The following is a 15,054-nucleotide window of genomic DNA, read 5'->3' as shown; positions in this document are numbered from 1 at the left end:
TCTTCGAATTTTTTCAAAGAATACTATAAGAACAGCAAACAGTTTGGATCCTGATGAGACGCCACGTTCTGTGGCGTCTCATCTGGATCCAAACTGTTTGCAAAGGCCTTCAAAATTCGGTTCCAGCACTGAAAGAGTTAAGGGGGAAATTGTCGTCCAGATTAACATTTATCACATGCCATACCCTGTTTCCCATGTAATATAACAATTACCAATATTTTTATCTTACACATGTGTAATATACTTTTTAAGCGTTTTCATTGGCTTAGTTTTTGTTCGATTGACCATTCGCATTTTGTTATTTTGCTGAAATGACGTTGCAACGTCAAATGATGTCATGAAATGTAAACAACATTCGGGATTTATCATTATGTTTGCATGAATATTTATTTAATTTGCTCATTTAAAAGCATGTGATAAAAAAGATCTGACACTCGTCATTTTATACCATATTTTATTAAACTCATCCAGGAAATTCGTTTGTAAGATCGCCACAGGCTCGCTTACTAACACAATTCCTGAACTCGTTTAATAAAATATGGTATGATATGACAACTTGTGCCAGATCCTATATTTCACTTTGCCTCTGAGTGGGAAAGGGTAAATGAACTCAAATAATTATATTGTCTTTTACCCAACATTTTGCTGATGTAAAAGGACCCTGATCAACAACCAATTTATGAAAATTGTAGTGACATGTAAGTTAAGTAGTAAGTGTCACATCACAAGTTTGGAGATACGTTTAATTGAATTGAAAACAATCCAAAAAGATTCCAAAAGTATTGAGAATTTTAGTGTTCTGAAAAACTAAATAAATACTCTAAGATAGTATTAGCCTTGTTCTGGGAAAACTGGGCTAAATGCATGTGCGTAAAGTGTCGTCCCAGATTAGCTTGTGCAGTCTGTACAGGCTAATCAGAGAAGACATTTTCGTATTTTTTGTTCGAAGTAAGTCTCTTAGTGAAAATCAAGTTTAGGCAGAGAGTGTCGTCCAGATGAACATGTGCAGATTGCTAACCATAGATGACACTTCACGCACATGCATTAAGCCCAGTTTTACCAAAATGAGGCTCAAACAATACAATATAGTGTTGCAGATCTCACCTGGAAGAGTTGGTCAGTCCTCATGGGCAGTCACTGATCAATGTCCATAACTCTGACATGCAATTAAAGGGGCCTTTTCAGGTTTGGGTAAAATAACAAAATCGGAAAAAAAATGTTTCAGATTTGCAAATTTTCATTTTATTTATGATATTTGTATGCCCCCCATTGAAGAAGAGGGGGTATATTGTTTTGCACATGTCGGTTGGTCCGTCGTTCGGTCGGTCCGTCCACCAGATGGTTTCCGGATGATAACTCAAGAACGCTTTGACCTAGGATCATGAAACTTCATAGGTACATTGATCATGACTGGCAGATGATCCCTATTGATTTTCAGGTCACTAGGTCAAAGGTCAAGGTCACGGTGACCCGAAATAGTAAAATGGTTTCTAGATGATAACTCAAGAACGCTTATGCCTAGGATCATGAAACTTCATAGGTACATTGATCATGACTCGCAGATGACCCCTATTGACGTTCAGGTCACTAGGTCAAAGGTCAAGGTCACGGTGACTCAACTTAGGAAAATGGTTTCAGGATGATAACTCAAGAATGCTTAGGCCTAGGATCATAACTCAAGAACGCTTATGCCTAGGATCATGAAACTGCATAGGTAAATTGATCATGACTGGCAGATGACCACTATTGATTTTCAGGTCACTAGGTCAAAGGTCAAGGTCACAGTGACAAAAAACGTATTCACACAATGGCTGCCACTACAACTGACAGCCCATATTGCATTCATTGTATGTGTGTCCAAAAACTTTAATCTTGGTTAAAGTTTGATAACTTTTGCAATATTGAAGATAGCAACTTCATATTTGGCATGCATGTGTATCTCACTGAGCTGCACATTTTGAGTGGTGAAAAGTCAAGGTCATCCTTCAAGGTCAAAGGTCAAATATCATTGTATTTTTCTTTCCTAAAACTTTAACCCATTTATTTCTAGTGGACTCTCCCATCCAGCTAAATTGGATCAATTTATCATGACTGGCAGATGACCCCTATTGATTTTCAGGTCACTAGGTCAAAGGTCAAGTTCACAGTGACAAAAAACGTATTCACACAATGGCTTCCACTACAACTGACAGCCCCTTTGGGGGGCATGCATGTTTTACAAACAGCCCTTGTTTAGGAAACAGTAATGCAGAACATTTACCATGCTCTAAAAAAGCAATTATATGCATCATTTTACGATTTCAAAACCTGAAAATTATAAAGTGTTGCAACGCGAAACGAATTAATAATTTAGAGAGTGCTGTTGTTGTCATTATATTTTGTGAAACTACGAGGATTGCTTATATAAAGTATAAAATACCTCTGACATTGTATCAGGAAGGATAGCCGAGTGGTCTAAGTGACAGACTTTTTACTCCAGGGGTCAGTGGTTCGAGCCCTGCTGAGGGTTACCTTTTTTTTCTTTTTTTAAATTTTATTCTTGAATTTTTACTGGAGCTTTTTAGATCAAATGATTACATTTATCAATACAAAGCATTTAATGACAAACTTCAAAACATGCCAAAATCTATGAAAAGGTCCCTTTAAAGGGGCCTTTTCACAGATTTTGGCATTTGTTTAACTTATTCATTAAATGCTTTATATTGATAAATGTAAACATTGGATCGTAAAAGCTCCAGTAAAAAATCAAGAAAACAATTAAAAAAAGGAAAAGAACATTGCCCGGAGCAGGTTTCGAACCAGTGACCCCTGGAGTCCTGCCAGAGTCCTGAAGTAAAAACGCTTTAGCCTACTGAGCTATTCCGCCAGATACACATTTTTTACGTATTTTATACCTTATATAAGCAATCTTCGTAGTTTCACAAAATTTAACGACAAAAACAGAACTCTCCAAATTATTTAAACGTTTCGCGTTGCAACGCTTTATAATTTTTAGGTTTTAAAATCGTCAAAAGATGCATATAATGGCTATATTAGAGCATGGTTAATGTTCAGTATTACTGTTTCCTCACAAATATCATAACTAAAACGAAAACTTACGAATCTGAAACAACTTTTTTCAATTTTGTCAATTTACCAAAGCGTGAAAAGATCCCTTTAAGCCAGTGATTTTTTTTTTGGCTTCATACATGTATCTTACAGCCTGCGCCTTTTGGATTGGAATAATAGTGGGATAAACCATGCAATCGGGAAAAATTTAACATTATTAAACTGCCTATAAGTAAATGTGTTCTGCATTTTAAAATGTATGTTATTAAGTGTTACAGAAATATATCCCAGTATAATAAACTTAAAAACCAATTATTACATTTATTGGAAGAGTTTTGCATAATTTCGGGGGGAAATTTTGATAAGATTTTTGGGAAGAAATGTTAATTTTTGCCATTGGGAGGCAGCCTGTAAGAGGCTGTAATTTTGGGGAAAAAAAATCACTGTAAGCAGAATTATGTCCATTTGTGTACTAAATAATTCAGGTTAACGTTAAATTATAGTAGACAATTATGCAAGATACTGTCGTGCAGATCTCACATGGAAGAGCTGGCCAGTCATCGGGCCCAGTGTGACTGGGTACTGGACGAAGTGTCCGCGGGCCTCGATCACCTGATGGAGCTACAGAGGCAGTATGTCCATGTGTCCACGAAGACCAACGCACTGCACGAGGCTTGTGAACATCTGCTGGAAGAACAGGTTGGGACACAGCAGTTTTATATTTTTGCATTCTTTATAAAGAACCCATAAAAGACACTTTCCCAATAGAGGAAAAATTACAAAATTTCTAATTGCTGTCCAAAACATTCCCAAAAAATGGAGACTTTTATCATTTTCGTTCCAAAAGCGCATTATCTGCAAGTGAACAAATACAATGAGCATTGAAACTGGATATTTCAGCAAAAAGGCATGTAAAAGAATATATAGATGGGTTTGTGCAATTAACTACCAAGAATTAAAAAATATCCAAATTCCCTATCTGTAGACTTAAGGATGCACATTTTCCCAATGTCATTTTTCACGGAAATTTTTCCCAATCGGTCGTTTTCCCACATGGGAAAGAAAATGCTGGGAGATTTAACAAGGATTTCACTTGTTAGTGTAGAACTACTGTTCAGACTGTATTTAATTTACTCACGGCTGAAGTTTTACTTTTTTATGTTCTAGTTTTTTATTGTTTCTTCTTACTATAGCGTTTTATTTTAATAATTTTACACAATTTCGACAATATTATCAAACTAAATGGTTGTCACTTTTACATTTAAATTAGTAAATGACAATTAAATGTTTTCCTCATGTTCAGACCCGACTAATGAACCAGGCAGAAAACATCAGCAACAAGCTGTCATACTTTAATGAGCTGGAGACCATCTCAAGTGTAAGTTTGACATGTATGACACTTTGAGGGTAATAATGATTTAATTGTTAAAATATTAATTAACAATTTAAAAAACTTAGACTTCATGTTGCTGTTTATAAGTATTACACGTATGACGTTTTGAGGGTATTTATTTCTTTTGCAATAAGATATATCTTCTATTTTATAAGTATTTTTTTAATATGCATACATTTATCTGTATTTTCCAATATTTCAGTATGATTATACTGTATTCTAGATTGCCTTTTAAAATAGCAGTTTTCAGTAGACCTTCCCTTTATTTGCAGAATGTTAATGCTGGCGTAAATAATACTACTTTACTGGCTTCACTTGTCTTCTATATATTATTGCTTGATATATTTCAGAAACTAGGATCACCGACTCTGACGGTCACCAATGAGTCGTTTGTTCCCATGCTTTCAAGACTGGATGAATGCATTCTCTACATAAAAAATAATGTAAGTTTGCTGATTATCTCTCTCCGTGCGGGAACCGAATTTTGAAGGCCTTTGCAAACAGTTTGGATCCAGATGAGACGCCACAGAACATGGCGTCTCATCAGGATCCAAACTGTTTGCTATCCTGATAGTATTCTTTGAAAAAAATTGAAGAAAATGCTAATTTTAGAAATTCTGCAGACGACATTTTAGCAGACGACAAATTTCCCAGCATGCAAAGGGTTATGATCTTCTGTGCATTTGTTTTCTAAAAAGAAACTTACAAAATATGCCATACACAAATTTCAAAACTGTGTTAAAGTTAATGTATATGAATTTAAACTATTTGTATAGTCAAAGGAACTAGTATACAGAATTTACTTTTCATGTTCTTCAAATGTTTCTGTTTAAAGATTAAGTCATGATTGAGATTCTTTTTGTGATATTTGTGGGATCTTATTTTATAAATGGATAAAAGCCACACAGGTTTGGTTCTGAGCGTTTTTTTTTCGTTCTTTATAAAGTACCGGAAAGTGGCACTTTCCCAATAGGCCAAAAACAAAAAATTTCCCAATTGAAAGTTTCCAAAAAAGTATTTATTTATTTTTTATAAATAAAATGTAACATTTAGTTGGTTTCCCTTTGCATCTCTATGGCTTGAACCTAAGTAAATATAATATTGACAACTTGACAACACTTTTATCAATTTTAAAGTATAAAACTTGTGAGCAAAAAGATTCACCAATTTCCGAATATGAAGACTTCACTTCGCGAATTTTCCCAATTTCAGGATTTTTTGCGCAAATGTTCCACAAAAAATTGCTGGTTTCTGATGATCTTTTAAGAATTATCATTCTCTTAAATTGTTCAACTGTTGTTTCAGTGAAAATACTTAAAGTAAAATGTATTTTTCGCGCCAAAATGTATGGAATTCCCTTTTTATATGCCCGTTAAAAAACGCGATATAATATGGTTGGCCGGATGTGCAGGCAAGGTCCAGGAAAACAATATCCACTCAAGAAGTTTAACTCTTTCAGTGCGGGAACCGAATTTTGAAGGCCTTTGCAAACAGTTTGGATCCAGATGAGACGCCACAGAACGTGGCGTCTCATCTGGATCCAAACTGTTTGCTATTCTGATAGTATTTTTTGAAAAAATGCTAATTGTAGAAATTCAGCAGACGACATTTTAGCAGAAGATAAATTTTCCAGCATGCAAAGGTTTAAATCTAATCATCATGAAACTTGGTGATAATATTTTTTGGCATAATATCTAGGTCAAGTTTGATAACCAGGCAGTTGCATAAAGCTTGTCGGAATTATGGGCCTTGACTTAATAAAAAGGCAAAATAAAACCTTTTCTGCAATTTAACTTTAATAGTTTTAATCAAATCATCTTCAAACTTGGCTTTATTTATGGCTTTAATATCTTTACCAAGTTTGATAACCAGCCATGATGCACCTCTGAATTATGGCTGATGATATATCCAGAATCTCCTAAATTGTGTGCTCTCTCTATTAAGGGTCTTATAGTAAGATCAAATAGAACTTTGCCAAGGACAGTCGTATGGCCATTTCCAAGGGATTTACTTGGTTTTTGCTGTTTCAAAGTGTAATGTGTGTTAAGTCATACGGCCGTTTCCAAGGGTTTTGGCGGGTTCTTGTAGTTTCCTAGTATAATCTGTGTTAAGTCACACGGCCATTTCCAAAGGTCTTGGCTGGTTTTTATGGCTTCCATGTATGTGCATGGAAATGTATGTCATACTGCCATTTCAAAGGGGTTTGTCTGATTCTCTCAGTTTCAAATTGTAATCTGTGTTTATTCGAGCCTAATAATGGGATAAACTGGACTTAATTTATGTGCGGAAAGGGTTGTCCCTGACTAGCCTGTGCAGTCTGTGCAGACACTTTCCGCGTTCACTGTATTTTGTTCACAAGAGACCTCCTTTTAACAAGAAATATCATAAACACAGAAAGTGTTGTCCCTGATAAGCCTGTTCAGACTTCACAGGCTTGTCTGGGACGACACTTTACACACATTCATTAGCCCAGTTTTCCAAGAATGTGTCTCAATTCAATAGTTGTTTAAAATTTTAACTGTTAGTTGATTAAAGTGATTCATTATGCAGTTTATTGACATCAATTTCATAAGTCCTCATTCTTGTGTTTTTTCAGCCCCAGTACAAGGAGTCTCCAGTGTACCTGGCGCGGTTAAAGCAGTGTCTATCCCGGGCACTGAATCTCATGAAGTCTCATGTGACTCACATCCTCATCACCTCCACCCAACATGTCCGCTCGTCAAAGGTAGGACGCTTTTGGGTAAAACTAGGTTGTGTATGAGTGGGGCTCTTTGAAAAGGGGGTTTAACCCTTTGCATGCTGGGAAATTTGTCGTCTGCTAAAATGTCTTCTGCTGAATTTCTAAAATTAGCATTATCTTTCTTTTTTTTCAAAGAATACTATCAGAATAGCAAACAGTTTGGATCCTGATGAGACGCCACGTTCTGTGGCGTCTCATCTGGATCCAAACTGTTTGCAAAGACCTTCAAAATTCGGTTCCCGCACTGAAAGAGTTAAAAGTAGGACGCTTTGGGTAACACAGGGTTGTATACTGCCGATTAATTTGATTTTGGTAACATTACATTTTCTGATCCTTTCAATCTGGCATATTTGTAGGATCTAAAATACTAGGATTTTTAACAAGGTTTTCCAAAGGAAAAACTGGTTATTAGATTGGCGAATGCGGGCTGGCTGGCTGGCTGGCTGGCGGGCTGGCTGGCGGGCTGGCGGGCGGGCGGAACAAGCTTGTCCGGGCCATAACTATGTCGTTCATTGTCAGATTTTAAAATCATTTGGCACATTTGTTCACCACCATTGGACGGTGTGTTGCGCGAAATAATAACGTCGATATCTTCAAGGTCAAGGTCACACTTTGAGTTCAAAGGTCAAAAATGGCCATAAATGAGCTTGTCCGGGCCATAACTATGTCATTCATTGTGAGATTTTAAAATCATTTGGCACATTTGTTCACCATCATGGGACGGTGTGTCTCACGAAAGAATCACATCAATATCTCCAATGTCAAGGTCGCCACGACTAAAAATAGATTTATTTTGAAACAAACTTACAAAGGGGGTTAATTTTGTTTGTTCATTTCAAAAGTTCAGTTTGAGTTGTCTCCCTTTATCAATTTTTTTTCACAATGAAAACCTGGTTTTGTGACAATTTTGTATCTTGTTTTTTAAGTATTCCTGTGAACTTTACCGGCATTCTTATATTGTTCCTGAAATTGTCGGAATGTCCTATGGCCTTTCGCGTGACTGTTCTGTGAAAGTTCTATATTGCCTGATATAAGACTTTGTACCTAAATGTTAGTTGATCTTTTTAACAAATTATCGTTGCATACATTTCACACAACATGCTGTATCTATGTCACTATGGTCTTTTAGATAAGTCATTATAGAAATAGTTACTGGCATTGTCCGCACAGGCTAATCAGGGACAACACTTTCAGCCTAAACTGGATTTTCACTAAATAGAGACTTACTTTAAACAAAAAATACCATTAAAGCGGAAAGTATTGTCCCTGAATAAACTGTGCAGATGCGAAATGCCCAGGCTAATCTGGGACCACACTTTACACACATGCGTAAAGCCAGTTTTCCCGGAGCAAGGCTCATATCTGTTCATTGTAGGACTCACAGAACGCTGCAGACAATGCATTCACACTGTTCTATGGCAAGTTCAGAGCCAATGCCCCACGTGTACGCTCATTGATGGAACAGCTTGAAATGAGAACTGACAAGTCACCAGAGTAAGTTAACCCATTATCACTCAAATACGCTTTTTGGCGCACTTAAACATTTTGCCATCTGGGCTGTAACAAAGAATTGAGCATTTCATGCTAAATATAAACAAACTACGTTTTGTAACAAAATACATTGAAAGTTGTATAAAAAAGGCAGTTTATAGTCAGAATGTACCTGTAAAAATATCTTTGTGACGTAAACAAAGAATATGTGACAGATACAAAGAATGTGTGACATATACAAAGAATATATGACAGATACAAAGAATGAATGTGTGACATATACAAAGAATATGTGACAAATACAAAGAATGTGTGACATATACAAAAAATATGTGACAGATACAAAGAATATGTGACAGATACAAAGAATGTGTGACATATACAAAGAATGTGTGACATATACAAAGAATGTGTGACATATACAAAGAATGTGTGACATATACAAAGAATGTGTGACATATACAAAGAATATGTGACATATACAAAGAATGTGTGGCATAAACCAAGAATATGTGGCAGATGCAAAGAATGTGTGACATATACAAATAATGTGTGACATATGCAAAGAATGTCTGAGGGATAAAAAGAATTTGTGATATATACAAAGAATGTATGACAGATACAAATAATGTGTAACAGATACAAAGAATATGTGACATATGCAAAGAATGTGTGACAGATACAAAGAATGTGTGACATAAACAAAAAATGTGTGACAAATACAAAGAATGTGTGACAGATGCAAAGAATGTGTGACAGATACAATGAATGTGTGACAAATGCGACGAATGTGTGACAGATTCAAAGAAAATTTGACATATACAAAGAATGTGTAACATACACAAAGAAAGTGTGACAGATAAAAAGATTGTGCTAAATATACAAAGAATGTGTTACATATACAAAGAATGTGCTTCATATACAAAGAATGTGTGGCATATACAAAGAATGTGTGACATATACAAAGAATGTGTGACATATACAAAGAATTTGTGACAGATACAAAGAATGTGCATTATATAAAAAGAATTGAATGTGTGCCATATACAAAAAATGTGTGACATATATACAAACATTGTGTGCCATATACAAAGAATATGTGCCATATACAAAGAATAAGTGAAAGATACAAAGAATGTGTGACAGATTCAAAGAAAATTTGACATATAAAATAATGTGTGACATAAACAAAAAAATGTGTGACAGATACAAAGAATGTGCAACATGTACAAAGAATGTGTGAAAGATACAAAGAATGTGTGGCAGATGGAAAGAATATGTGGCATATACAAAGAATGTGTGACATATACAAAGAATATGCTACATATACAAAGAATGTGCGACAGATACAAAGAATGTGTGACAGATACAAAGAATGTGTGACATACAAATAATGTGTGACATAAACCAAGAATATGTGGCAGATACAAAGAATGTGTGACATATACAAAGAATGTGTGACATATATAAAGAATATGTGACGGATACAAAGAATGTTTGTCAGATACAAAGTATGTGTGACATATACAAAGAATTAGTAACAGACACAAAGAATGTGTAACAGGTACAAAGAATGTGTTGCAGATACAAAGAATGTGTGACATATACAGAAAAATGTGTGACATATACAAAAAATAAGTGACCACTTAAGTAGTGTTCTCAAAATCTTATCTTAAGATGCAAAGTACTGTTTCTCCCTGGGGAACTGAGTGTCTCAACTGAGTGTCTCAAAAAGTGTTAGGCTTTTGATGCAGTCAAATTTAATTAAATAGATTTGAACTAAACAAACTTATGAACTTGGTGATCAAGTTTACTGTTTAAGGGCCCACAATTTCACAGCCAAAGTTGGTTAAGGGGTTTTAACAGTTTGCCATGGCGTAGTGGGTATGGTGTCCCCTTAGCGACCCGGGGTCACAGGTTCAATCTTTACTTTTGTGAGGATTATTTAGAAATTTCTTAAGATATCAAGTACTAGTTCTACTTAAGACACAGACTCGTGAGCATTTCAATAAGCCTAAAGCTTTCCATGCAATGGAGCTTAAATAAATAGGTTTAGACTTATTAACTAATTTTGTTACAGGTACGAGCAGATCCTGTCAGACTGCCATCAGTGCTACTTCTCCCAGAGGGAACAGCTGCTGTCTCCCAGCATCACGTCCACGATTGGAGATCTGGCGGCCAAACATGTGAGAGATCACTGCTCATTGGTAGGTAACAAACAGTTGTTGGAAAGTTTGTTTTAACTCTTGCAGTGCTGGAACCGAATTTTGAAGGCCTTTGCAAACATTTTGGATCCAGATGAGACGCCACAGAATGTGGCGTCTATTCTGTGGCATCTCATCAGGATCCAAACTGTTTGCTATTCTGATAGTATTCTTTGAAAAAAATGGAAGAAAATGCTAATTTTAGAAATTCAGCAGATGACATTTTAGCAGACTACAAAATTTCCCAGCATGCAAAGGGTTAAATAATCTGATGAATTTGAGCCTCATTCTGGAAAATCCGAGCTTAATGCATGTGCGTAAAGTGTCGTCCCAAACATTGCTTTGATTTTAGGTCTTTATGTAGAACATTTTGTGAATGTCATAATCAGGAAAGGAATGGAGAGCCATCCTTTATTCAAACGCTGGTTGTATTTTTCTTGGTTCTAAGTCTATTCTTTATTCTAAAGTCTAAGCAATGGTTAGTGAAAATGAGCCATGTTATACAATCTTGTGGTTTAACCCTTTCCCACTTACAAGCAAAGTGACAATGGCTATGTGCAATCAGCATAAAACCAGAACAGGCCTGCAAGTAACTCACAATCTGTTCAGGTTTTATGCTGTTTGCTGCTTATCAGTAACTAAGGTTTGGAGATTATGCCTTAGAAACTTGAATCTTGTAAGAAGGGTGTTAAATTAAATATAACTTTCAAAGAGACTTCAAATGAAAATACGTATCTAAATGGTAAAGGATTAAATACGTATCTCAGGGGTAAAGGGTTAAATACGTATCTAAGTTGTAAAGGGTTAAATACGTATCTAAGTGGTAAAGGGTTAAATATGTATCTAAGTGGTGAAGGGTTAAATACGTATCTTAGTGGTGAAGGGTTAAATACGTATCTAAGTGGTAAAGGCTTAAGTACGTATCTCAGTGGTAAAGGGTTAAATACGTATCTAAGTGGTGAAGGGTTAAATACGTATCTAAGTGGTAAAGGATTAAATACATATCTAAGTGGTGAAGGGTTAAATATGTATCTAAGTGGTAAAGGGTTAAATCTGTATCTAAGTGGTGAAGGGTTAAATATGTATCTAAGTGGTAAAGGGTTATATACGTATCTAAGTGGTAAAGGGTTAAATACGTATCTAAGTGGTAAAGGGTTAAATATGTATCTAAGTGGTGAAGGGTTAAATACGTATCTAAGGGGTAAAGGGTTAAATACATATCTAAGTGGTGAAGGGTTAAATACGTATCTAAGTGGTAAAGGGTTAAATACATATCTAAGTGGTAAAGGGTTATATACGTATCTAAGTGGTAAAGGGTTAAATACGTATCTAAGTGGTAAAGGGTTAAATACGTATCTAAGTTGTAAAGGGTTAAATACGTATCTAAGTGGTAAAGGGTTAAATATGTATCTAAGTGGTGAAGGGTTAAATACGTATCTAAGTGGTGAAGGGTTAAATACGTATCTAAGTGGTAAAGGGTTAAATATGTATCTAAGTGGTGAAGGATTAAATACGTATCTAAGTGGTAAAGGGTTAAATACATATCTAAGTGGTAAAGGGTTAAATACATATCTAAGTGGTAATGGGTTATATACGTATCTAAGTGGTAAAGGGTTAAATACGTATCTAAGTGGTAAAGGGTTAAATACGTATCTAAGGGGTAAAGAGTTAAATACATATCTAAGTGGTGAAGGGTTAAATACGTATCTAAGTGGTAAAGGGTTAAATACGTAACTAAGTGGTAAAGGGTTAAATACGTATCTAAGTGGTAAAGGGTTAAATACGTATCTAAGTGGTAAAGGGTTAAATATGTATCTAAGTGGTGAAGGGTTAAATACGTATCTAAGGGGTAAAGGGTTAAATACATATCTAAGTGGTGAAGGGTTAAATACGTATCTAAGTGGTAAAGGGTTAAATACATATCTAAGTGGTAAAGGGTTATATACGTATCTAAGTGGTAAAGGGTTAAATACGTATCTAAGTGGTAAAGGGTTAAATACGTATCTAAGTTGTAAAGGGTTAAATACGTATCTAAGTGGTAAAGGGTTAAATATGTATCTAAGTGGTGAAGGGTTAAATACGTATCTAAGTGGTGAAGGGTTAAATACGTATCTAAGTGGTAAAGGGTTAAATATGTATCTAAGTGGTGAAGGATTAAATACGTATCTAAGTGGTAAAGGGTTAAATACATATCTAAGTGGTAAAGGGTTAAATACATATCTAAGTGGTAATGGGTTATATACGTATCTAAGTGGTAAAGGGTTAAATACGTATCTAAGTGGTAAAGGGTTAAATACGTATCTAAGGGGTAAAGAGTTAAATACATATCTAAGTGGTGAAGGGTTAAATACGTATCTAAGTGGTAAAGGGTTAAATACGTAACTAAGTGGTAAAGGGTTAAATACGTATCTAAGTGGTAAAGGGTTAAATATGTATCTAAGTGGTAAAGGGTTAAATACGTATCTAAGTGGTAAATGGTTAAATCTCAAATCTGAGCCTTGTTTTGTGTCTACAGATGCGAAGTGGTTGTGCATTCATGGTCCATGTTTGTGAAGATGAATATCAGCTCTACCTGAACTTCTTCTCCAAGCCAACCACCCAGCTTGAGTAGGTTTTGCCAAGTCAGTCTTTACTATTACCACTCTTACATGTACGATACAACATCCATCTCCCTACTTAAAAGGTAAACTATTTAATGTGGCTTGAAATTTCCTTTTAAAAAATTAATTTGAATAACATATGATCATGTCACATGTAACACCCATCTCCCTTACTAAAAGGTCAAGGTGACAATTAGAGGTCAGATGTCAATATGGCCATAAAACAGCTTTATAATTCCTGGCTCAGCCGTTACTGTGTCATATTTTGATGGATTTAAAAATAACTTTGCTCTTTCGCTGCTAGACTTGTGAAAACAGTACCAAAATAATAAAAACATGATAACTCATTTAGTCCTTATATCCGAGGTATTTTCCTTACATTCATCAATAACTTTATGGTTATCTCAAGGTTTGTTAGTTGATTAAATTTGAATGGCCCTAATTTATACTTTTTGTCCCCTACTGGTTTCGACCGAGGGGACTTATGGTTTGCGCTCTGTGAGTCTGTCTGTGAGTCTGTCTGTCTCACTTTTCTGGATCCTGTGATAATTTTAAAAGTTCTTAATATTTTTTAATGAAACTTGCAACATGGATAGATGGCAATATGGACATTATGCACATCATTTTATTTTGTTCCTACGTCAAAAATTGTGGTTGCTATGGCAACAAAAAAAATAATTATGAAAAAGGTGGAATTTCTGACAATGGTGGAGCCCGTAGGGGACCATATTGCTTGGCAATAGCCTTGTTGATATTTAAGTTCAATGAAAATGCATCTTTCGATAGTTTATTTTATTTTATAATCCATTAATTTACACAAATTATTAATGTAATTACAAAATATTGGTACTTGGTACTTAAATAATACATAATGAGTGCCTCCAAGGGCAAAAAGTTTGAAGGAGGTACAAACAATCATGATGATATTAAAATATTCGAGTTGTGCTCTGTGAAAAGGGGGTTTATTGCATGTGCGTTAAGTGTTGTCCCAGATTAGCTTGTGCAGTCCGCTCAGCTTAATCAGGGACGACACTTTCTGCCTTAACTTGATTTTTACTAAAAAGAGACTTTCTTGAAACGAAAAATATCATGAAAGCAGAAAGTGTTGTCCCTGATGTTTGAATGAAAAATTAATAATCAATGACATTGTACCATTTATGCGATAACATCCCTTCTTCAAACTTTTTAACCATTGTGTTGCTTTTTATTAAGTTTTACCCACTGTTTTGCTGAACTGTGTTTATTGTCATATGATTTTCTGGTAATATAATTATTTTTGCCTGTGTGTTGCAAATATAAATTTATATTTCCATTTTGTTGCTGAAAAATGTTTATTTTCCCATCCGGTTGTTAATACAAGTTTATTTTCTGAATTTGTTGTTACTGTAAGTTTACCTGTATTTTCAAATTGTGTTGATAATCTAAAGAAATTGTCCAATTGTGTTACCTGTACGTCAGTTAGTTTATTTTCAAATTTTGTTTCTAATCTTAGTGTATTGTCCGATTGTGTTAATAGATTAAGTATATTCTTAAATTGTAATTCTAATCAAAGCTTATTTTCCATTGTGTTGCTGCAGT

At 35.1% G+C, this 15,054-nt stretch overlaps 1 protein-coding gene across 2 annotated transcripts in view; it reads left to right on the top strand.

Annotated features, from left to right (window-relative positions):
• Positions 1-15,054, top strand: part of LOC127834360 (conserved oligomeric Golgi complex subunit 3-like) — a 60,232-nt gene that overhangs the window by 3,977 nt on the left and 41,201 nt on the right. For both annotated transcript variants that reach the window (XM_052360124.1, XM_052360123.1), the window contains exons 4-10: positions 3,582-3,747; positions 4,352-4,426; positions 4,792-4,884; positions 7,038-7,166; positions 8,557-8,675; positions 10,753-10,879; positions 13,392-13,483. In XM_052360124.1, the coding sequence (XP_052216084.1) occupies positions 3,582-3,747; positions 4,352-4,426; positions 4,792-4,884; positions 7,038-7,166; positions 8,557-8,675; positions 10,753-10,879; positions 13,392-13,483 (801 nt within the window). The remainder of the gene's footprint in view (positions 1-3,581; positions 3,748-4,351; positions 4,427-4,791; positions 4,885-7,037; positions 7,167-8,556; positions 8,676-10,752; positions 10,880-13,391; positions 13,484-15,054) is intronic.

Source organism: Dreissena polymorpha, chromosome 6, assembly GCF_020536995.1.
Source record: "Dreissena polymorpha isolate Duluth1 chromosome 6, UMN_Dpol_1.0, whole genome shotgun sequence".
NCBI classification, from domain to species: Eukaryota; Metazoa; Mollusca; class Bivalvia; order Myida; family Dreissenidae; genus Dreissena; species Dreissena polymorpha.
The sequence above is the reverse complement of the archived record's forward strand: the minus strand, read 5'-3'. Positions and strand labels throughout refer to the sequence as shown.